The 25,244-nt window shown below is 45.6% G+C and overlaps 1 protein-coding gene and 1 non-coding gene across 2 annotated transcripts; both read left to right on the top strand.

Annotated features, from left to right (window-relative positions):
- The first annotated feature begins 632 nt into the window (after positions 1-632).
- MGST3 (microsomal glutathione S-transferase 3) lies at positions 633-24,186 on the top strand. The gene is made up of 6 exons (XM_006057288.4): positions 633-789; positions 18,540-18,663; positions 19,784-19,857; positions 20,660-20,717; positions 23,096-23,168; positions 23,944-24,186. The coding sequence occupies exons 2-6, from the start codon at positions 18,547-18,549 to the stop codon at positions 24,078-24,080; spliced, it is 459 nt and encodes a 152-aa protein (XP_006057350.3). The 5' UTR covers positions 633-789; positions 18,540-18,546; the 3' UTR covers positions 24,081-24,186.
- On the top strand, positions 2,222-2,293 carry TRNAD-GUC. The gene has a single exon. It is a non-coding gene; the product is annotated as a tRNA-Asp (tRNA).
- Positions 24,187-25,244: the final 1,058 nt, after the last annotated feature.

Raw genomic sequence — 25,244 nt, 5'->3', positions numbered from 1 at the left:
ATGGGGGCGAATGGGTGCGGCCATCACGCTCGAAGTGCTAAGTGCCGGATTTTGGAAAACCTAACAATATTAGGGAAACACACAGGCTCGAACATCCCTAAACGCTTCATCTGGTGAATGCAGCAATCTGGGACCGTGAGCGCCTACCCCAAACTAAACACAGCCAGAACATACGCATCCCTCCCTGGCAACCTCTGCTTGGGCGCCCTCCCACTTCGCGCACGCGCCGTGCAAACCTGTGGTTCCGCCCTCACCGCAGAGCGCCTAGAAGCGGACTACGGTGGCTCTGCTAGGGATAAATTATTAAGGTCCTACCGTGCAGCCTGGGTCGGGAAGTTCCCCTGGAGAAGGAAATGGCAATCCATTTCACTTCATGCAGCAAATGCAACCCGAGAAATATGAACTGGCTGGGAGAGTTTAGGGAGGCGGCCACGATGGCATTTGCAGAAACAGATAAATGTATTTGGGGGTGGGAGGGTTAAATCTCCCTGGAGAATGAAATGGCAATCCATTCCAGTATTCTTGCCTGGAAAATTCCATGGACAGAGGAAGACAACCTTAAGGAGGAGGAAAATTTAGACTCTGGCTCAAAACCAGGGGGCCGGGGGTGGTACTCTGAAGTCCCTCTCGGGCACCCGGAGCCCTGCCTTGGGGGTGTGGCCTCGTACTGCCCGGGGTTGGGGCGGGGACTGCCCCGGGCCACGCCCCACTCTGATAGAGGCCAAGGACGCCGCACCTACACTTCCGCTGCGCATTGCATTCTGCACCGGGCGAGCGAAGGTGATCCAGGTGAGTCCCGGCCCCTGTGGGCAGCGAAGAGGGTGGGCCTCGGGGGGCACTTCAGCTTCTGCGCTGGGCACTGCCCATATCTCTGCCATCCCTAGCTGAATAGGGGCTCGCTCGCTGGCCCCCTTCTTTTTTCTACCTTTGCATCCCCTTTGCCCTCCATCCTCCCTATGATGTAGTTGAGTTTGGAGCGTCTAAGTCAGGCTAGCCTCGCTATCTAAAACTCGGGGAGATTCTCAAGGTCAACGCTTCCTCAGTTACTTCCTTTTCTCTCCCCCGTTCCCTGAGCTGTGTGGACCCCGGGCGCTTTCTTTCTGCCTCCCGGAGCCCACCCGACCTTGCCAACCGCATCTCTGGTGCACAGGATGGGCGCGCAGGGCACTGCAGGAGCAGCTGGCAGTGCAGGCCTGATGGGTGACACAGGTTTTTAAAGTGGCCTGCGAGCGCTGCGCCAGCTGCGGATGTGCATGTGTTGCTAGGAAGTTTCCGGGAGGGCCTCCCAGGGAATTGTGTTTATTTTCCTCCGGCCTCATAGAAACGTTTTTCCGTATGTTTGTATTGGAACCTACGAGTGGGTCACTTCCTACCGCCGCCTTAAAGCAAGAGAGGAGGCGGAATCTTCGTTTAGATTCTGTCTTGAATTTCAGAGGAGCCCTTCATCCGAAGTGGCTGCAGGGAGCCCTAGGGCCCCAGCGGGGGGGCAGCTGCAGGGCGGTGGAAGGGCCTGGGGGCTGATTGGTAGCTTATTCCCCGATGTTCTGGCTTCTGCTAACACTTTCCTCATGAAGTATACCGCTACATTGTAGCTTCGGGCACCAGAGTGTGGGAAAGGAGATAAAAGAAAAGCAGAGACAAAGAGGGTGGGTAGGAGAAGAACCTCGGGCTTGTGGCTTTAATTCCCTAACAGAGAAAAGGGGTTCTGGAGGGAAGGACTCCCAACTGCCCTGCAGATGTGTGGCTCTTAGCAGGTGCTGTAGACCTGGGCGTGGTCGTGTGGAATTGCCGCAGATGTTAGATTTCTCTGTCCGTGGGAGCTGGAGCAAGGGCACCCCATGGGAAATCTGTAGATCATTGGGAGTCTACAGTTTCTAGGAAGCGCCCAAGGTTACTGGTCAAAATTACAGTCTGTGCTTAATTTAGGTCAACCAATTCAGTAATGAGCATATAGTACCCGAGTCAGGGAATTGTTTATTGTCACAGGAGTTAAATTTAACTGAATTTAATACGTTTATATCTAAAATCCAAACAAATACTTTCTGCCAGGGAAGACATTCTGTTAAGCTTCCCTCCTGACACAGTGTTACAGAAATAGAAAACTTTGTCAAGCCATTCCCCACCCCACTCCCAAATGATGTTACTATATATAAAACAGATACTGGTAGAGGTACTGTGTCCAATCATAGAAACCGCATTTCGGGGGCTTACATAGCCGCCGTCCTCGTTAGTATAGTGGTGAATATCCCCGCCTGTCACGCGGGAGACTGGGGTTCGATTCCCCGACGGGGAGGCAACACACTCTTTGGGTCTTCCCTGGTGGCTCAGAGGTTAAAGCGTCTGCCTGGAATGAGGGAGACCTGGGTTCGATCCCTGGGTCGGGAAGATCCCCTGGAGAAGGAAATGGCAACCCACCCACTCCAGTACTCTTGCCTGGAGAATCCCATGGAGGGAGGAACCTGGTAGGCTACAGTCCATAGGGTCTCAAAGAGTCGGACACGACTGAGCAACCTCACGTCACTTTCCATACATAAGGAACAAAACTGGAGAAGGGCAGTCTTACCCCTTATTTAGACTTAATCCTGCCAGTTTAGGGTTCTGCAGAGATGCAGTCCGTGAAGGAGAACCTCTTAAGCTGGAGAATAGTAAAGGAAATGAACCTACATGGAGAAATCTGGAATGAAGTGAATGACAAATCAGTCTGTGAAAAAGTCATTTAGTGCTAGCTGCACAGATAGCAATATCTAAATATATTCCCTGTGAAGTGAAGTGAAGTCGCTCGGTCCTGTCCGACTCTTTGCGACCGCATGGACTGTAGCCTACCAGGCTCCTCCGTCCCTGGGATTCTCCAGGCAGGAATACCGGAGTGGGTTGCCATTTCCTTCTCCAGGAGATCTTCCCAACCCAGGGATCGAACCGGGTCTCCCCTTTTGCGGCAGACGCTTTACCATCTGAGCCACCAGGGAATCTATATTCCCTATCGGTTCAGTTCAGTTCAGTCGCTCAGTCCTGTCCGGCTCTTCGCGACCCCATGAATCGCAGCACGCCAGGCCTCCCTGTCCATCACCAACTCCCAGAGTTCACTCAGACTCACGTCCATCGAGTTGGTGATGCCATCCAGCCATCTCATCTTCTGTCGTCCCCTTCTCCTCCTGCCCCCAATCCCTCCCAGCATCAGAGCCTTTTCCAATGAGTCAACTCTTCGCATGAGGTAGCCACAAAGTACTGGAGTTTCAGCTTTAGCATCATTCCTTCCAAAGAACACCCAGGACTGACTGGTTGGATCTCCTTGCAGTCCAAGGGACTCTCAAGAGCCTTCTCCAACACCACAGTTCATAAGCATCAATTCTTTGGCGCTCAGCTTTCATCACAGTCCAACTCTCACATCCATACATGACCACTGGAAAAACCATAGCCTTGACTAGACGGACCTTTGTTGGCAAAGGAATATCTCTGCTTTTCAATATGCTAGCTAGGTTGGTCATAACTTTCCTTCCAAGGAGTAAGTGTCTTTTAATTTCATGGCTGCAGTCACCATCTGTAGTGATTTTGGAGCCCCCAAAAATAAAGTCTGACACTGTTTCCACTGTTTCCCCATCTATTTCCCATGAAGTGATGGGACCAGATGCCATGATCTTTGTTTTCTGAATGTTGAGCTTTAAGCCAACTTTTTCACTCTCCACTTTTCACTTTCATCAAGAGGCTTTTTAGTTCCTCTTCACTTTCTGCCATAAGCATGGTGTCATCTGCATATTTGAGGTTATTGATATTTCTCCTGGCAATCTTGATTCCAGCTTGTGCTTTTTCCAGCCCAGCGTTTCTCATGATGTACTCTGCATGTAAGTTAAATAAGCAGAGTGACAATATACAGCCTTGGCGTACTCCTTTTCCTTTTTGGAACCTTTATTTCTATTTAAATATTCTGAATCTGTATTCAGAACAGCCTTGTCAAGCACAATTGATCATGAGCCATTTACCTTTTTTAGAAGCAATTTTTGTTTTAAAGAATATACTGCTATGGTTTTTTGCAACTGGTTTCATTAATACTACTTATGAGTATACCTATAATACTACTTATGAGTATACCATCCCTTTGAAAAAGAAGAATTCAGAAGTTACCAGGTAGGTTACTACTATGTAAAATAGAATTTTTGTATTGCCCTGTCTCTTATGTTGTCTACCTATTTTCCATGGGGAAGTTATACTACCTTCCAAATATATTTGCAAATACCTTTAAGGATTTAAGGATTTAGAATCATCAATCCTCTGTTACCCTCTGAGTTCTTTCTTGAGTCCACCTACTCATTCACTGGAACTTGTATTCTAATATTTTGGTGCCTTAATTCAATCTGTTTTGTTTAACAGCCTAAGAAATTAATTTTTATCTATATGCTTTTTTTACTTCTCCAGCCTAAGAAATGTGAAGGATTGTGACACAGCTTCCTTCTAAGTACAGACAGGCCTGAAGAGTTAGACTCTTGTTTCAGACAAGCGCTGCCGCCTGTGCAGCTCCTCCATTCAGATTGACTCTGAATGGAGACTCACGGGAACTCAGCAACTGCTAAGAATTAACTACAGTCCACCCACATTTCTTGTGATGGAAAGTCCAAGTGGTGTCAGTGTGACTCATTAGAGGTTTTTTTTTCCTCTTCAGGAAGTCAGAGCTTAGTTTCATTCTTCCCCTCCGTTCCTATATAATGCTAATTAAGGGACAGGTTGTATGGGAATCATGATATAAAAAAGAAGTGCTAATTTCTGTGCTGCTTTGCTCCTTACAAACCTGTACACCTGAAAGATTAGAGGTTTTTTGTTTTTTTTTTTTCCTGTAATATCTCCTCTTGTCATACATACTTGCTGCTGCTGCTAAGTTGCTTCAGTCGTGTCCGACTCTGTGTGACCCCATAGACGGCAGCCCAGCAGGCTCCCGTGTCCCTGGGATTCTCCAGGCAAGAACACTGGAGTGGGTTGCCATTTCCTTCTCCAATGCATGAAAGTGAAAAGTCAAAATGAAGTCACTCAGTCGTGTCTGACTCTTAACGACGCCATGGACTGGAGCCTACCAAGCTCCTCCGTCCATGGGATTTTCCAGGCAAGAGTACTGAAGTGGGGTGGCCATTGCCTTCTCCAACTGCAGTGCTAACACTCATTAAAAAGAAAGGAAAAAAAAACCCCAAACTTGGACCTTTTCCAAGTTTTTTTCTTCTTCCAATTAGAAAGCTCTCGGGCTTTAATCAGTCACAGACTTGGAGTTAATTATTAGCTTTCTATTCTCGTTAATATATTTTATCCTCAGGAGAGGGTCTGGGGAAGTAGCAAAGTTCTGAAGAGGTTAAGTGTGATCAAACTTGCTCCCCAACCTTGTTGAGAAAGGATATATACCCAAGGGTTTAGAGCATGACTCTCGAGCCAGACCGCCTGGCTGTGTGTGAATCCAGGCTTTCTCCGTGATAGCTGCATGTCCTGGCCAAATGACTTAACCTTCTCATGTTCAGTTTCCTCATCTGCAAAATGGAGTAATAATATATCATAGGGATGCTGTGAGGATTTAGATGAGTTAATACTGATGAACTACTTAGAACCGTGTTTGACACACAGTAAATAATATATGTCCTAATAATAATGTTATTAATAATCATTGATTTTTCCCACCACTCTTCGTCTAGTCTATATCACTACCCTACAGCCAGCACTGGTCTCCTTTTTCTCCCTTATACAAGTGAAGCCCTTTCCTTTGTGCCTGTGTACTTGCTGTTTTCTCTACTATGTTCTCACATCTCACATCACATCCTTCAGAGACCTTAGTTCAGTCTCTTCCCCTCCTGTTCCATGGTCCTCCCAAGTTGTCTTCCTCCTTTTGACTCCATTTTCTGGAATGTTAGGACCTCCTTTCTCTGTCTTGATGACCATTGCGACCCTGCACTGCATGTGGTGCCCAGCATTCAGTAGGGGATAACACGGGGAAGGCCTCATCTTGAGGCCGTACTGAGGAAGGTAGTAAGTGTGGACTTTGTTAAAGTGAGCATTCCATCCGATGAAATGGTTTGTTCTGAATTGATTGTATCAAATCAGCCCCCTTGAATGCATTGTTGTTGTTCAGTCTTTGTAACCCCATGGACTGCAGCACCCCAGGTTTCCCTGTCCTCCACTATCTCCTGAAGTTTTCTCAAGTTCATGTCCATTGAGTCAGTGATTCTATCTAACCATCTCATCCTCTGCCGCCCTCTTCTCTCTTTGCCTCTCCCAGCATCGGGGGAATGCGTTGTTACAAGAGTTTTATTCTCTTCTGCGTCCCATGACTTCTCCCTGTTCTCCCCCCGTCCTCTGAGGTTGGTGCCCTTAGACCATGGGACATGTTCTGCAGCCTGTCCCTGGGATCACGCCTCCCTGGAGGCTGGGCTCCAGATGGTCCATGGTGGCGCAAGGCTTCTAGGTCAGCGCATCAAGGAACTCTCGCCCATAGGGTCAAGAATTCTTGGGTCAAGACTCTGTTTGGGAGAATTCATCATTGCACAAACAAGGGAACCCAGGATTTGTTCAGTCTTACAATCTAGTATTCTTTGATTCCTGAAGAGCTGACTTAGTGGTTCTTCCAAGGGCAATTCCACTCCGCGTGTGTGTTCAGTGTGTTTTCACGCTGAAGTCAGAGTCCAGAGAAGAAGAGAGCAAGTAATTTGCTTTGACCTTAACAGAGTATGACCGTCAGTGCAGGCTCATCCAACATAACCAGGAAGCATTCACTCAGACGTCAGCATCAAGCTGGTCCTTCACCAGCCCCTCTCCTGCTCCCAGCGAGTATAGTGGTCTAGCCATTTGTCCTCAGCACTGACAGTTCACCAAAACATTGGAATTAAAATGACATATGTGAAGCTTCCTTATGGCCCAGCGGTAAAGAATCTGCCTGCCGATGCAGGAGACATGGGTTCGATCCCTGATCCAGGAGGATCCCACATGACTGCAGAGCAACTAAACCCACTGCCCCACAACTACTGAGCCTGAGCTCTAGAGCCCAGGAGCTGCAGCGACTGAGCCCACATGTCGTAACTATTGATGTTCCACAACAAGAGAAGTCACTGCAACGAGAAGTCCGTACGCTGCAGCTATAGAGTAGCCCCCTGCCTGCCACAACTAGGGAAAGCCTGCACAGCAACAAAGACCAGCACAGCTAAAAAAGATAAATAAGTATTTTTTTTTTTTAGTGACATGTGGAACTTGAATATTTTATATTTCAAGCTGTGGCTACTTAATCTTCAATGGAATAGATTTGGATTGTAGGACATTTCTCTCTTAAAAAGACAGCTCTTCCATTCCCCTAACTTACAGCTGCCTTCCACCTTCTGAGTGTTCTGCCAGCAGTGTTGATGAGGAATTAAAGAATGTGAGAAACTGGGAGAGAACCACTTTGTGATCTGCCTCTGCTGTTTGCCTCACTTGAATTAATAATTGAGGCTGGAGACGTGATGGTCTGCCTATTCAACTGACTTCATTTTTAGCCCTTGGAGAAATGTCTACTGAATATGCAAAGCAATTGTGGAGAATAGTTTTGATTTCCTTCTCTTAACTGTCCATGTCTTTCTTTTAAAATGTAGCTGCCATTTGAAATGTTGACTCTCAAACAAATTTTACCATCTGTTTAGCATAGAAGTTACCAGACTGGCATTTTGAAAATGTAGGATGAGCCCAAAGAAACTCTCTTTTTTTCCTCTCCCATCATGGAAATGGGGAATTACTTTTGTGCTACTTCTCTCCAGGCTCTTAACTTTCTCCATGTAGCTTTATATGGGCACAGCTGTCTTGCCTGGAAATAATTTTGAGGCCTTTTCCTTTGTAGATATATTTGGAGGCAGAAACGAGGCTGGACAACTACTTCATTGAAAGGGTATAGGCTGAGTAGACCTCTGCCACAACTTCCGATTTTTTGGAACCACCTCCCAGGCTGGGTACTCATAGAAGTCCATTTGATATGGTCAGATGAAGCCCTTTAAGTTACCATCCTTGTAGTATTCTCATGAAAAAATACCATGTAAAATGTAAAGTAAGGAAGATTGGATTAATAGCACAGGCAGACAAATAAGGATTTTAATGAAATACTGGGGGATGGCGCCAAGTCAGCTGTCAGGGCCCTAGCCTTGTCCCAGTCCTGATGCATTAACAAGAAGAATAATAATAATAATAAAAACTGTGGAGAAATTGCTGTACCAATGGAGAAGAGCAATCTTGCAAATGGAAGTAGGGGTTACCATTGCCCACTCAGGCTTTTATTTGTTTGAGGGCAAAGAGAGAGTTGAAAGTTGAAATCCTCTCTCCCTTGAAATATTTGCCTGATTTACATTTAGTAAAAGATAAGTTGTTTAAACTTCATGGCTCAAAAGTCATAAATTATTTCAGACCGTTGCCCAGTGCTCCAGCTTGCCTTTTGCTCCATTTGTGCACCGCTGATTGTGCCTGGGGAATTTCTATTGGCAGCTCAGAGGGAGTGGAGTGAATAGTGAAGGAGAGCTTTACCCCAGGAGTACTCTGCTGGGTGTAGTTCAGGAAGTTCTCTGATTAATCCTTTTGTAACTGAAGGAACCCCTGCCCCAGTGAGATAAGGGGAGTGGTGGCAGAAGCGGGAATCGGAGGAAATAGTGAAGTAAAGCACTTCAGTGGTGGTGTTTCCAGGAGAATCAGTCAGTCATTCCTGGAGGAGAGTGCCTTAGCCAGATAGCATAATGAACCCCATGAACTCAGGCACTGCAGAAGAGCATATCTTCTAGGGTTGAGACAACACAGCCTCATTTTAAGTCCAAGCTTGATCACTCCTAAAGTGAGACTTGACAATGGTGCCTTGTGGCTTTTTAAAAATCCACTGCCTATTCACTGGCTGTACCAAAGACTTGTTGCTCCAAGTACTGCTCCCTCCACCGCAGACTTCAAGGCCCCACCCGTCACCAGGGCACCAGTGTTTTCTGATCTCCCCCTAGAAACCCACTGGTCTGGTCCCATGCCCCACCTGCTTAGCTACGCTTCCTAGTTTTTTTCCCTCCAACCTGATATGTGCTCAGAAAGTTATGTTTGGCCAGTAATAAACATTTTGATAAATAAAAAAGTTACAAGCAGAAATTCTGCTGTTTTAATATGTATATTACAGGAGTAATTTGGTTTCTAAGGTATTCTCAAAATACGCAAATATCCAAAGGTAGAGCCTGAGGCTGGTGAGGGTCCATGGGGAAGAATGGCTGCCTGGGAAGGGGTAGGACTCGCACAGGCCGTATTGGCGGGATTGGACAGTGGGAGCGAATTCAGGAGGGAGCACTGCCCGAGATGTATTCCCTTACAGCCCACTTGCCTCTTGACCTTCGACACATGGACTCCATTTTCTACTATTCCCCTAAAGCCTGGCCGCACAGGGTCCCCCTCACCAAAGCCAAGGGCATATTCTGTTCATGATTCTTCCCAGAGGGGTCCACTTCTTTTCAGAATTCTTTCTTCTTTATCTTTAGGGTCTCTACTACTCCTGCTCTGTTTTCATATCTTGAAAGCTCTTTGGAGTTGAATCCACCCCAAGGCTCACGTGGTTAATGATGGTCATGTTTGCTTAATCAAACACCTTTCCCTTTGGAAAGTGATGCTTCCTCTGCTAACACTTAACAGTTGCATACCCTTTCTTCTACTCATCTTATCTTAGTCCCTTGAGGGAGAAGCAGGAAGTATTGAAACGTTACATGACGTGTAAAGACCCTCTCATAGTCTGGACCTGACTCTCTAACCTTATCTCCAGCTGTTCTCACCATTCACTGGAGTCCAGGCCTTTCCTCCCCCAGAGCCTTTCTTTGCACTTGCTCTTCCCTCTGACTGGAATGTTGTTTCCTCAGTGTTGCATGGCTGTTTCTTCTACATCCATCTGTCAGTGCAGATGTTGGCTGCAGAAAAGCGACCTTTCCCAGACGATCCTGCTGTAGTAGCCCCCTCCCCCACCCATCCCCTTTCACCACCGCCTTGTATGTTCTCCATAATTGTCATTTCTGGGACTTCCCTGGCGGTCCAGTGGTTAAGAATCTGCTTTGCAGTGCAGGCGATGCAGGTTCAATTCCTGGTTGGGGAACTAAGATCCCACATGCTATGGAGCAGCTAAGCCTGCATGCCACAACTGGACAATCTGTGCACCACAATGAAGGATCCTGCGTGATGCAACTATGACCTGATGCAGCCCCACGCACACGCACACACACACACACACACACACAGTCATTGCTCACTCAGATTGACTTGGCATCTTTCTTGTCAGTCTTCTGTCATTAGAATGTCAGTGCGTTGAGACCAGGAACTGCATCTTGTCCCCTGCTATACTCCCACACCTAAGCAGTGCCTGGCATAGAATAGACACTTTGTATATCGGGGTTGAATAAATGAATTAAATGTTCTCATGCTATCCACACTAGGAAATTAACTTCTTCTGTCATCATGCTGTCCACGTCAGGAATCTAATAGACCCGCCTTTTGCCAAATTTGAATCTATCCCAAACTATTAGAATTAATTCCTAAGTCAGAGCGCATTACTGATTTGTAGAAAAGTCGATATTCTCCTTATTTGGGAGGTATTCACATAGATGGACAGATACGTATACTTGCCAGGATGTACAATATGTCTTTGTGTTTGGATCAGCATTTAATAAGTGTTTGTACCAGATGCTTAGTCTAGCTTATCTCATTTAACTCCTCAAACCATCCTGTGAAGTAAATAGTATTCTCCAATTTGGCAGAGAAATTAAATGACATTCACAAGCTCCCAGAGGTGGGGTCTGAACATGAGTTTAACTCCAGAATTCTCACTGTCTGTGCTTCCTTAGATTTTCCCATGGCAGAAGACAAATCATAAACGGTATTCAAGTCTGCTAGGAATAAAAACATTCCCAAAAGGATTTCTGCCATTAAATAAGACACAAGAATTTTGTAAATAAAAAGAAAAACTAATTCTTTTTAAACCTTCAGTTTAATGTTCTCTCAACTGTTTTGACTTAAGTGTGCCAGGAAGTAGTTAACTAGAAACAAATACCTCTGTAGTTACTACGTGAGGAGAGAATAGAAACACTTCTGTCCTATTTCTGCCTTTCCCCAACCCATTTAGTTTCATTTTTGAGAGGAGTTTTTAAAAATATTTGTTTTGGCTGCATCAGGTCCTAGTTATAGCATCTTTTGTTGTAGTACAGGCTTAGGTGCCCCTCGGCATGTGGGATCTTAGTTCCCCAGCCAGGGATCAAACCCACATCCCATTGATTGAGAGGTGGATTCTTAACCAATGGACCACCAGGGAAGTCCCTGGTGGGCAGTTTTTGTACTTGGTTTCTGATCATTGCTATGAAGGAAAAATCTGGAATTGACTATTTGTTTTCTTATTTGCCTACTTCCTGCAATAGAACATGAGCTCCCTGAGGGCAGGGGCCAAATCCAGCTTATCATCTTCTTTCTTACACCGGCTCATGGAGCAGCCATAGTAGGCACGCAATGAACCCGACAAGTAAATGAACACGCACTCAGCCCCATGCAATATGAGGGTGTCTGGCTACAGGGAGGGCTTGCATGACTAGAGTTTGCTGATTTCCATGGTCTGTACTAGAAGCCTGCTTCCTTCTGGATACTCCTGCTTGTCAGATAACCTATTACAGCATGGCTGGCTAGTAAGAGTTTGGAAAAAAGGGGCATGTTTGCTCTTTTAAAATGGTAATTCAAAATTATAAATTCTTAAATGTATCCTATCATCATATATTCAAACATCGCCTTTTATCACTGAATCAGGGCAAAGACAGTTAATGGAACATTAGCACACATAATGTAACCTGATATATAACATTCATTGAGTACTTACTATGTGGCAGGTAGCTTGATGGGTGTTTAGAGACAGTGTCCCTATTTAGCTTTACAACTATTATATGAAGTGGGGTAGGTGCCATGATCATCTCCAGTTAACAGGCGAGGAGGTCAAGGCTGCTGAAAAGCACTGAGTAATTTTCTTGAGGACCCACAGCTAGGGGTATGAGATCCAGGTTCCAAACCCAGACAATTTGATTTCAGAACTGCACCCTTACCTGCAAGGCTGTGTTCTGCACTCAGTGGGTAAGTAACAGGGTTCAAGCTGAAAGTCAGGTCTGACTCTTTGGCTCCATTATAACATACTGCCTGTTCCTCTGTCTCCTCAATTACTAATTATTGTCAGGCCATTTTTTTGGCTGGTTTCTTTTTTAATTTACTTATTTTTAACTGGAAGATAATTGCTTTACAATGTTGTGTTGGTTTCTGCTATCCATCAACATGAATCAGCTATAGGTATACATACGTCCCCCTCATCGTGAACCTCCCCGCCCCACCCCTCTAGGTGTCACAGAGCACCAGTCGAGCTCCCTGTGCCAGCCAGCAGAGTCCCGCTGGCTATCTCTTTTACATATGGCAATGTATATGTTTTAGTGCTACTTCCTAAGTTCATTCCACCCTCTCCTTCCTGTCTGCATCTCTGTTGCTGCCCTACATATAGATTCATCAGTACCATTTTTCTAGGTTCCATATATATTCATAAATATATGATATTTTTCTCTTTCTGACTTACCTCACTCTGTATAACAAGCTCTAGGTTCATTTACCTCACTAGAACTGACTCAGATTTGTTCATTCTTATGGCTGAGTAATATTCCATTGTGTATATGTACCATGGCTTTCTTATCCATTCCTCTGCCGATGGACATCTAGGTTGCTTCTGTGTCCTGGCTATTATAAACAGTGCTGCAGTGAACACTGGGGTACATGTGTCTGTTAGAATTGTGGTTTTCTCAGGGTATGTGCCCAATAATGGGATTGCTGGGTCATATGGTAGTTTCCTAGTTTTTAAAGAAATCTCCATACTGTTCTCCATAGTGAGTGACTTTATCAGTTTACATTCCCATGAACAGTACAAGAGGGTTCCCTTTTTTATCCTCATTCTGTCTAGCATTTATTGTTTGTACATTTTTTGATCATGGCCATTCTGATCGGTATGAAGTGAAACCTCATTGTAGTTTTGATTTGCATTTCTCTAATAAGTGATGTTGAGCATTTTTCCATGTGTTTCTTAGCCATCTATATGTCTTCTTTGGAGAAATGTCTGCTTAGGTCTTTGTTAGGCCATTTTTCATATAACTTTTTGGCATATATTTGCTCATTTTAGACATTCTGCTGCTGCTGCTAAGTCGCTTCAGTCGTGTCCGACTCTGTGCAACCACATAGACGGCAGCCCACCAGGCTCCCCCATCCCTGGGATTCTCCAGGCAAGAATACTGGAGTGGGTTGCCATTTCCTTCTCCAATGCTTGAAAGTGAAAAGTGAAAGTGAAGTCACTCAGTCGTGTTTGACTCTTAGCAACCCCATGGACTGCAGCCTACCAGGCTCCTCCATCCATGGGATTTTCCAGGCAAGAGTACTGGAGTGGGTGCCATTCCCTTCTCCTCTAGACATTCTAGAAAGGTACAAAGGAAAATCTAATCTAGCCATCTAAAAATAACTATGCTTATGATTTTGATATTTTCTTCTTTAATTTTTCTGTTATTGAGAAAACTAAGATATACACTTTGTTGTCTTTTTTTAACCTAACACTCTGTATTTTAAATCTGTTTCACCATCTGAAATATTTCACTATTTTTGATGATTCTATTCTATTCTATTTTATGGCCATGTTATTTATTTAGGTAGTCCTCTTTGTTTGGACATCTGTTCCATTTCTGTTTTTGCTGTTATAAACAGTGCTGAAGTCTTTGAACCATATCTGTTTGCCTTCCTGATTCCTACCCTAGGATAGATTCCCAGTAGAATTTTTGAACATTTTTAAAATACGAACAGTATAAAGTGTACTACCTGCTTTCAGGCTGTTCTCCAGATGGTTCTGTTTTACATGTCCCCCAGAAGCATGTAACACTGCAAAGTAACTAAATAAATTTTTATTTGTACAGATCATAAATTTTAATCTTTACAGCTGGTGTGTGACTAACCTTGAAAACTGCATGAAAATTAACAAGTGCTATTATACAACCAAGATAGTTACAGAGTAATCTACCCTGGTCATGAAAGTTCAGTTCCAAAAGGACCAATATGTGTCTGTCACCATGTAGAAGGCAAAGTCTAGGGCAGAGTTCCCACCCCAAGAACCTTATCTCGCTGGGTGGATATATGGGTTGCTGGTGACAAAGAGCAGGTATGTAATCAACGAACCGTGGTGTGCAGTCCGAATGAGTGCTCCTGTCAAAGAGAGGTTTGTGTTCCACATATCAGCTTCTCAAGCCTGTGCCGTGGGAGCTATCTACTAGCTGCGGGTGGCCCCGCCTTGGGTGTGGCTGGGCTGCCTGGGACACGGCTGCTGTGAGCTGAAGTGCCTCCCCTTTCCCAGTGCACACACCCAAACCCATGACAGGTTGGGAGTGTCCAGCTCTCTGCCCTGGATTTCTCAGAAAATAGGGGTTCATCAAATGAAGATATTTTTTTTTTGACCCCTAAGTGAATTAAACGGATTCTTTTCTTAAAGGACAAGCTGTAAGCATTGTCAATCCGCATGGGATTTGTGTCTTCATCAGCTATAGTGACAGAGCTTTTCTCTGTGCTCTGATTTCTTTCTCCAGGAATTCATACATCCAATTGCTTCCATTGTTTCAGTAGATAGTTTAAGGGGGATAAAAAGGAAACTGACATGGGTTAGGCACATACTTTATGCCAGGCACTGTGCCAAGTGGAGGGATCATTTTGAAAGCCACCTGGACTTACAGCTTGCTCCGTTTATTCTACAGCTTTCTATAAGCACACACTCTGTGCTTGGCACGGAGGATGCTGGACAAACATGGTCCCTCCCTCGTGGGAGCTTAGTAGCTGGTACAATTGGCCGCTCTCTCTCTTCTAGCCCTGATCACACCAGCTGGGAAGTGCTGGCTGCTGCGCCTGTGAAGCGGGGCTCCTCACTGGGTCAAAGTGCATGGCGGCGTCTGGGCGGGCTGAACAGGCTTGGCTCCTGCACTGGTGCGGGTGTGTCCATGGCCCCTGCAGGGAGAGCCTCGGGGAGGGCCTCCTCTCTCTTCCTGCCCCTGGCACATTTACAGTTTCCTGACCCATTACACCATCTTTTGCAAACCACCTACTTTAGCATCAGACTCTAGGTCCCCCTTCATGTAGATTCTCTGCCCTGCAAAGGTCTTGCTCCTGCTTCTGCTTGTCCCCACCCTGATTCCTTTTCCCCCAGTACCTATCATCACAGCAGCATGTGAGGAGACGCACTTTAATTAGGGTGTGACTGCCTGAGCATGTCCTCCGAAACTGCATTTATATTTTGGAAGAGGAACACAGTAGTAAACATTCATTTCTAATTGCAGATTTTCTTAAATATTTATGTGCTGCTGCTGCTGCTAAGTCTCTTCAGTCATGTCCAACTCTGTGCGACCCCATAGACGGCAGCCCACCAGGCTCCCCCATCCCTGGGATTCTCCAGGCAAGAACACTGGAGTGGGTTGCCATTTCCTTCTCCAATGCATGAAAGTGAAAAGTGAAAGTGAAGTCGCTCAGTCGTGTCCGACCCTCAGCAACCCCGTGGACTGCAGCCTTCCAAGCTCTTCTGTCCATGGGATTTGCCAGGCAAGAATACTGGAGTGGGGTGCCTTTGTTAGTTATTTATTTGACTGCACTGAGTCTTAGTTGCGGCATACAGGATCTTTAGTTGCAGCATTAGAACTCTTAGTTGCAGTATGTGAAATCTAGTTCCCTGACCAGGGATTGAACCTGGGTCCCTTGCACTAGGAGCATGGAGTCTTAGCCAGTGGACCACCAGGGAAGCCCCAAATTGCAGATTTTTGAGCAGTTGCCTTTCCAAGTTCATTGCCTGCAGTAGAAACATATGCTCAAAAGGCGCTTTTCTGTCCTGCCACCTACCTTCTTCTACCCAAACCCTTACAGGCCAGAGAAACAGAGGCCAGTGACTTGGCCACGAATTCTAATGTTTTGCCAGGGCTAGTTGGAGTATTTGGGGGAAAGTTCTACAGACTGTTCTGGCCTTAGCTCTGCCTTCACCTTGCTACCTGTGCCTCTATTTCCTTTTCTGTAAAATGGAACTTACGGGATTTGGGGGAAGATTACAAGCATGCTGAAAAGTCACCAGGTGACCCCAGGCTGTGAGGGAGCCCAGCCTGCCGTCCAAAGCTGAGGTCTGAATGGACTTTCAGCTTGGAAACTTTAAACCAGATAGTGAAGTAAAAGTCGTTCAGTCGCTCTTTGCAACCCCATGGACTATACAGTCCATGCAATTCTCTAGACCAGATTACTGGAATGGGTAGCCTTTCCCTTCTCCAGGAGATCTTTCCAACCCAGGGATCGAACTTAGGTCTCCCGCATTGCAGGTGGATTCTTTACCAGCTGAGCCTGACCATATAATTCTTAAACAGGCAGCTTTTGGCAAAGTCAGAGACAGCTTCATTTCCAATAGCCTGTTTGGCCTAGATGTGTTGAACTCCAGGGTAATCAGGTAGTCATGTTTATTTTAATTTTCAAAGAGGTGTTTGGTATTCACTCCGTATTTTTGTTTTACTATCTACTACTAAAGCTTTCTCCCCAAGCTGATTTTCTAAACTCTGAAAATGACTAACTCTAGAAGAGAATGAGGGCAGGGCAGCTTGGAGGGCAACCAGAGACTCCTTGCTCTCTGCAGCCACATGTGATGGCCCAGGAGAGGCTGACCTGGTGGTGACTTTGGTGCTGAGTCATGGGAATGGCCCTTTCCAGAATGTGTCTGCGGTCCCAAAGAAGAGGGTGGTGGGTACCCCTCAGCGAGCAGCTCCAGGTGAAGAAAGACTATAGCAAGGGAAACTGATGGAAATTATTGTGAAACACGGTGAGGGGTGAGCAGATTTTAGGATTTTGTTTTCAAATGATATTTTGCAGATGTAAGGGAAACTTAAACTTTTAAAGAGCTGAGCTGTTTACAGGCCCCAGATTCCACACTGAGAAAGATACTGTGACTCCAGTGTCAATTCAGCTCTGAATCGTCAAGTGGAATTGAAAGGGGACATCGGAACCTAATCAGAATCTAAATTTGAATCCCAACTCTGCTACTTTCTCGTTTAGACCTTTGGAACATTACTTAACCTCTGGGCATTCTTTGGAAGATGGGGAGAATACTATCTGGTAGGGTTGTTAGTGAGGATGACTGGAAACATTTTGGAGCAGGGTAGCCCTCCCAGGCTTACGAGAGAGATGTAGCCAGGCAGTTAGCAGGGATGGAAGCTCTAAGCTGAGGGCAGAACACACATAAGCTGTCGGCCTGCGGCATCCGTGCATGTGGTGGGCCAGCAGCTGAGAGCTCGGGAAGCCTTGTAGCTATTTCTCTTTATGCTGCCGTGCTCTTTGGACATCTGGTGATAAAGTTCAGAGAGGTTGGAGGCAGCATTATTAGGGCTTCTTCCCAACCACCAAGTTTTCCTCTCCTTGGCGTTCCTTCTTTCCCTCCTGGGGCAGGACAGGAACTCAAAGAGCTGAAACTGCCGAACACTGAAAAATGCTGAGATGAGTTTTTTTTCCCTCCAAATATTTCATTAAGAAATTTCTCAAACATGTAGAAAAGTTGAAAGAATTGTACATTTATCATACATCTATCTAACACAGGTTCCAGAATTAATATTTTGCTATATTAGCTTATATCGTCATTTTTGATGCATTTCAAAGTAAGTGGCATTGCAGGAACCAGGACGCATCATGGAGTTAGTTTTGAAGTATTGATTTGATGAACACCTTGGGTTCTCCATGGAGAATGAAATAGCAACCCACTCTAGGGTTCTTGCCTGGAGAATCCCAGGGATAGGGGAGCCTGGTGGGCTGCCATCTATGGGGTCGCACAGAGTCGGACACGACTGAAGCGACTTAGCAGCAGTAGCAGCTTGGGTTCTCCAAGAGCTGCTCGGAGCCCCATTCTGCTTTCAAAGCACTAAAAACCATGCCTTCCCTTCCAGTGTGATGCTCCTGCTGCCTCACTAGCACGTGCCTCAGGGTCTAAGCGAGGCCTAGAGGTCCCTGCCCCCCGTGTCCCCCGTGCCACCAGACAAACGAAAGCCTGGGGTCATTGTGCACTTACTGGTTTATGCCCCGTTTTTCTCTCTCTTTCTGTTTTTCCCTTTTTGTCTGTCCGTCTCCTTCTGGTAATCTTTTAGCATTTTGCCTTATAAAATATTTTTTTAAATTGTGGTTTTTAGTGGCCAGACCATCCTATGGCAATGACCACTGCAGTGGTTTAGATAAATCTCATAAATGCAGTGTTGATCAAAGGAACTCCAGCACAGAAGAGAATGTGATCGTGAACTTTTCTGTGCGTATATTGCAGACTTCAGTCATTTTTGTAAAGATTCTGTTGGGTGGTTAACATCTCTGACTACCTCTTAGAGCCATCAGATCACTCACAGCTCTTTTCGATTTGTAGGGATGCACTTGCTGGTAACAGAGCATCGCACTCCTGAGACCTCCTGTGGCACAGCGCCCTTGCTGCCGGGCGGCACCCTAATGTGTCCTTTCTCCCACAGAGTCAGGATGGCCGTCCTCTCTAAGGAATATGGTTTCGTGATTCTAACTGGTGCTGCCAGCTTCTTGATGGTAACTCATCTAGCCATCAATGTTTCCAAGGCCCGCAAGAAGTACAAAGTGGAGGTGAGTGGGAACACAGTGGTGCCCTTATAGGCGTGTCGGGGCAGGAACCCGTTTTCAGCCACGGAGGCAGAGGTGAGATGCTAGCGGTGCGAGGGACGTTCCTGTTAGAAGCTCTGCCCCTGTCCGGCGGGAGGAGAGAAAGAAGTACAGGCCCTGCTAGAGGGTCTCTTCAGTCTTGTTTCTCTTTTGTCTCTTCTGTAGAAAAACCAGGTGTGCTTTTGTCTGGAGCTCTTTGCTGGGAAGAGAGTTATTTTCTAAAGGAGGTTAAACAGGGAACTCCCTGGTGATGCAGTGGTTAGGACTCCATGCTTTCACTGCTGAGGGCCCGGGTTCAATCCCTGGTTAGGTAACTAAGATCCCACAACCTTTGAGGTGTGGCCAAAGATAAATAAAATTTTAAAACGGGGGGGTTAAATAGCAGTTGTTTTCTGGTGCGCCTGTTTAAAACGATGTCTTCTGGTGATTTTCCTGTCTCCAGAGTAGAAAAGAAGCATGTGGTGCCACGGTTATCCCGTCTAATGTGCTTGGACATTAGACGTAGGGGGAAGGTCTGCTGAATGCTTCCTTTAGTTCCAGCTAATCTAGAAGGGATAATTACTGAAGCTGTCCCTGGCGAGCAATTTTAAATGTCTACTCTGTTGAATAATTATAATTAGGCTCCCTAAGCAGAACTCCTTTTAAAGTTCTCATGTCTAGTTTCTTTTTCTCAATGCACACATCCATTAACATTCTCACACACAATTTCCATTCCCCCAGTAAGGGAACCTTAAAGGCTGTGGTATCTGATTGACTCTTGGGACCCAGTTACTGCTCGTAGTGCATCTCAAAACCACCAGTGATGGCATAATGTCAACAAGAGCACTGAATTTGGCGCATGCTGCCTCCACCCCTTGAATGGCACAGACATCTGTCCTTGCTCTGGATATTAATAGACCCAGATTGAATCTGCCTCTGAGAATGAGACCTCTCTCACTGCATGTATTTAAGCAGAAATTGAATGATCATCTACCAAAGTTATGACAGAAGATGCTTTGGGATACATTATCTTTAAGGCTGATTTTAACTCTCAGCACTGAATGCTGCACTTGACCATATGATCACACACGCTTTGTTTTAACAGTACCCTACCATGTACAGCAGCGACCCTGAAAACGGGCACATCTTCAACTGCATTCAGCGAGCTCACCAGAACACGTGAGTGCTGGCCCTGCTGGGCTCCTGAGACGTCCGCAGAGTGGGAGCTTTCTGTCCTACACCTCAGCCCTTGGTTTGCTGAGTAACTGGGATGATGATCATGGATACTCATTAAAAGGATCACATAATGTGTGTATGAACAGATTAAAATAAATATTAAGCAAAATTAAGAGTTGTTAGGATGGTGAGAGACTGGATAACCTTTTCTTTCCATTTCTTTTTTTAAATTGAAGTTGATTTACCTTGTTGTGTTAATTTCTGCTGTGTTACTTTCAGCAAAGTGATTCAGTTATACCTATATTCTTTTCCATGACGGTTTTCTACAGGCTATTGAATTCAGTTCCCTGTGCTACACAATAGGACCTTGTTGTTTATCCATTCTGCATATAATAGCTGACATCTGCTAACCCTAACCTCCCACTCCATCCCTCCCCCAACATGTCTTTAATGCTAAGGTACTCTTCTGCAGTATTTGCAACAAGTCCACTCTAAAGTGATGCTGAATGTCCCAGCCTAGGGGGTGACAGGCTTTGAGCTCTGTAAGCAAGTTGACTCTAATTCACCTCTTCACTGTGTTAGCTCTGAGGTCTTGGACTCACTGTCTTCTGAGTTACCTCTAATCCCAAGCAAAGCAAAAGAAGGTGGATGATCTTAGTGGTCCAGCCTTCCACCTCTACTCAATGATTATTTTTACTCTCAAATTTCTAACTTGGCAAGTAAGAATGTAAAAAGGTCTTAGTTTTACATGGACGTACTTAAGTAGGGTGCTTTTCTTAAAAAAAAGTTTTTCTTTCTATTCCAGGTTGGAAGTGTACCCTCCCTTCTTATTTTTTCTAGCTGTTGGAGGTGTTTACCACCCAGTAAGTACTGAGCACGCACAGCACAAGTGTTTTTTTTTGGGGGGGGCAGGGTGGGGGTGGAGGAGGGAGGCATCTGATTAGATTTAATAGATTTAATTCACTGAGTCTTTGGGGCGGGAAGAGGAAATGAACATTCAATGAACATCTTTGATGTCTAGGCACCATATATTTTAAAGAATTAAATTCTGTTACTTCTTACAGTTTCTTAAAGCAGGTAGAATTTTTCCTGTTTTGTTTTTTTTTTTAACAGATGAGAAACCTCTTGAATATTGTATAACTTTCTCAAGATCAAATAACTAGAGTAAAAAAGTCATAATTTGAACCCGTAGGACTGTCTGCTCCTAGGAGGCTCATGTTTATCGAGTTTTCCTTTGCTGTATTTATTCAGGCAACAGAAATTTCCTGGACACCTGAGTTTACTGCAGTGACCAAAACAGGCACAGATTCCTGGTCTCATGCACTGACTCTTACTTGGGGTTACAGATGAAAAAGTAATGCAAGTATTGGGTTGGCCAAAGAGTTCATTTGCGTTTTTTCACATCTTATAGAAAATCCTGAACAGACTTTTTGGCCAACCCAATACATCATGTCAATTCAATTCAGTCGCTCAGTCCTGTCCGACTCTTTGCGACCCCATGGACTGCAGCACGCCAGGCCTCCCTGTCCATCCCCAACTCCTGGAGTTTACCCAAACCCATGTCCATTGAGTCGGTGATGCCATCCAACCATCTCATCCTCTGTCGTCCCCTTCTCCTCCCGCCTTCAATCTTTGCCAGCATCAGGGTCTTTTCCAGTGAGTCAGTTCTTCGCATCAGGTGGCCAAAGTATTGGAGTTTCAGCTTCATGCATCACATAGTATATTAGAAGTGGTGCTCCCCACAGAGGAAACACAAGCGGGCATGGTGGAAAGGGAATGCTGGGGGACCAGTGCTGAGGGGCGCAGTCAGGAGGTGTTCCTTGCAGCGAAGGTGGCACCTGGGCAGTTGGTAGGGAGCACATGTCTCCAGACACCCCCAGGCGGGAGATGGGCAGGGGAGGCCCTGGAGCAGGAGCCTATCTGGTCTGCCTGGTGTACAGTGAGCAGCACGGCTTCAGTGGTGGGCAGGGGGTGACGGCAGGGGTGAGGGGGCACTTCAGTGCCTTGTAGGCTGCAGTGGCCCTGTGAGCCCTGGATTTGGTCTGCGCTGCACCTTATCGAAATAAAGCAAGGTTCTCTGGTTAGTTGCCGTTTGGGTCTTGCTTTGGACAGAAACTTTCCTTTCAAGGGGCCAGATTTCCCCTCCATTGGGTTGTGACCAGAGGACTGGTACCTCACATTTAGGGTTCTGAGACTTCCATAAGCCTCTGCTCTGCACCCAAACCCTGCTTCTGTCCTGCACCCCGGGATCCCGTTCCTTGAGCTTAGTTCTTTAAAAATACCCTAAGACTGCTCTGAGGACAAGCGCCTAATGCAGCTCCTGGGTTTACAGAGCAGCCTAATGAGTCTACAGACCTCCTAGATAGAGACATATGTGCCTGGGTGTTTATTTATAGTTGTTTCATACTCCTACCAATATTTAACACTCCCTAAAATCATGGAAACAAACAAATAAAAACCCTGAAGTAGGAACCTCACCCCACTCATGACAGTGCTGAGTTGGAAAGATGCTTGAGGACAGCGGCACTCAGTGACTCACATCCTCACACCTCCTCTCTCCTTCTCCCTGGCCTCCTTTGGACCAGAGGGGTTGTCACCCCAGGAGGGCGGCCAAATAGAAGGATTTTTCCATCTCACATGAGTATTTCCTCTGTCTTCTGAAGGGTGTTGGAAACAGGGAGACTGTCCCCTCCCAAGACTGCATATCCTGGGGTTCACAACGTAGCACCCCCTCTGGCTTTTTCTGGGAGAGCCCCACACTTGGGCATAGGGCGCAGTGTAGCCCCTCGGAGCCCTCTGGGGGCCCTCACTGATGAAGCAGCCGTCAGCACGGAATGCCCAGGCCACTGCTCACAGCACTGCTCCCCCAGTCCTGCCTTTCCGTTGGTTTCCTCTCCTTGTTGCCCTGCAACCCCTAGGCCTGCCGCTCCCAGAGCAGAATCACTGTGCTCTAGCACCCTGACTCCTCCAAGGCAAGCCCGGCGGTTCCTGCCATCCCACCTACCAAGGAGAAGGCAGGCCAGCAATCACCTCTCAGGTCTGCGAGCAGTTCACAGAAGGATCACAGTGCTTTGATTTTTCTGACTGAAAACAATTTCATTCTACCCTCATTTGGTAGGGAGTATTTTACCATATCTGTGAAATTGTTAACTTTTTATTAAAGTGTGTAATCAATCCTAGATGTTAATAAACATCTGCCTGTTTCTTGAATGAAAACACTGACAGAGCCCTTCTATTTTAGCGCATAGTTTCTGGCTTGGGCTTGGCCTGGATCGTTGGACGAGTCCTTTATGCTTACGGCTATTACACAGGAGGTAAGGACACGCTGCTGTCTGCCAAGGAAACAAATTTAAAATCTTCTCCTACTGTACTTTCCTGTTTAGCAAGGCTTTTCAAAAAGCAAAGTAACAATTTACTTTGTCTTTCTGTAACTTGATAACCAAGCTGTAGCTATCAAAGTAACTTGATAACCAAGGTGAAAGATTGGTTATCTTCTTTCCTTCTGTTAACCTTTGAATAGAATTTAATAACAAAGCTCATGTTTACTGAACATTTTCAATGTGTCTATTGCTGTTCTAAGACCTCAGCATATGTTGTTTAACCCTATAACAATTCCATGACATAGATAGTATTAATATATAGATGAGGAAACTGAGGCTTAGAAAGATTAAGACTCCAGGTCTCAGAGCTACTAAGTGTACACTAGAAAGCCAGGATTCAAACCCAGGCAGTCAGACTTCAGATCTGCTCCTCAGCTGTACTATAAACGGTGTTTCTGAGAGACAAGTGGGGAAGAGACTCTTCTGTCTGTGCTTACCTTTTGGAAGAGGAAAGAAGTTCCCAAAGATCCTAAAGCAAAGGTGCTCTAATTATTATCCTATAATTTGTTTTCAAGTCCAATCCTGTTGTGACAACTTTACATGCAGTATCTGACAGTTGCCAGCGCAGGCTAAAGAGTTGGCTGACCTCTTAAGACCAAATGGTCTAACGTACAACCCCAAGTGCCTTGATAGAATGGCTGCTGCATGTTGACAGCATTGTAATTGTGGAGCGTCCCCAGTAACTTCTGTTCCTTCCTCTTTCTTTTAGAACCCAGAAAGCGGCAGCGGGGAGCCCTGAGCTTCATCGCCCTCATTGGCCTGATGGGCACCACTGTGTGCTCTGCCTTCCAGCATCTTGGTTGGGTTAGAACCGGCTTGAACAGCGGGTGCAAAAGCTGCCATTGAAGAATTATAGGGTTTTTTGAAACTCTCATTCATTTGAGTGACTTTTATTTTCAGTTACATTTTTTTTCTTGAATAAAATCTTAGCTGGCGTGAGCCTCATACCTAACCCTGACTCTATCATTTAATTCTTTTTGAGTCTTTATCTAAAATATAAGTATCCTGTTCCTAGTACATGAGTGAGGGGCCATAGGTATTAAGCACCTCTTCTACCCTGCCAGAGGATCTTTACTTAAGGTGTGAGCTGAGAAAATGTCTAATTGTGAAAATATTTGTAATCATGCCCACTGAGCCACCTGGGAAGGCCCCCCACAATCATGCCACGGCAGTGAACACCTGAGGCTTGAAGGAAAGTCTTTTTGTGCTAGTTGGGATATAAGATTCTCTTATCACTTGCTAATATATAGAATGACAATTGGATTTTTTTTTTAAATCTCTACTGAAGACTGATTCTAATAGTTAAAAACTGAAAGTGAAGTTGCTCAGTCATGTCTTACTCTTAGTGACCCCATGGACTGTAGCCTACCAGGTTCCTCCATCCATGGGATTTTTCAGGCAAGAGCACTGGAGTGGATTGCCATTTCCTTCTCCAGGAGATCTTCCCGACCCAGGGATTGAACCTGGGTTTCCTACATTGTGGGCAGGCACTTTACAGTCTGAGCCACCAAGTGACAGACTAAATTTAAGATTATGAAAGTTAATAAAGATGAATCTAATTTTCTGCATGTGTGTGCTAACATCTGCTTGCATAGGTACAAATGGAGGACACCCTTAGCAACAAAAATGCAGAAGACTTAAGCAGCTTTGCTGCCTTGGGTTTCTCTTAGCTTGGACGTGGGGTATCTCTTCACAGCTGCTCCAGCAAAGTGCAGCCACCGCTCCTTACCTTAGATGGGATATCTCTTCATGGCTGCCTCCCCTGACCTTGGAGATGGGGTAGCTCTTCTCGGCTGCCTCTCCTGACCTTGGACGTGCCCAATGTGCTACTGGAGATCAGTGGAGAAATAACTCCAAAAAGAATGAAGGGATGGAGCCAAATCAAAAACAACACTCAGTTGTGAATGGGACTGGTGATAGAAACAGGGTCCGATGCTGTAAAGAGCAATATTGCATAGGAACCTGGAATGTTAGGTCCATGAATCAAGGCAAATTGAAAGTGGTCGAACA

The sequence above is a fragment of the Bubalus bubalis genome, chromosome 6 (genome assembly GCF_019923935.1).
Source record: "Bubalus bubalis isolate 160015118507 breed Murrah chromosome 6, NDDB_SH_1, whole genome shotgun sequence".
NCBI classification, from domain to species: Eukaryota; Metazoa; Chordata; class Mammalia; order Artiodactyla; family Bovidae; genus Bubalus; species Bubalus bubalis.
Note: the sequence above shows the minus strand (reverse complement) of the source record. Positions and strands in the feature narration are given on the sequence as shown.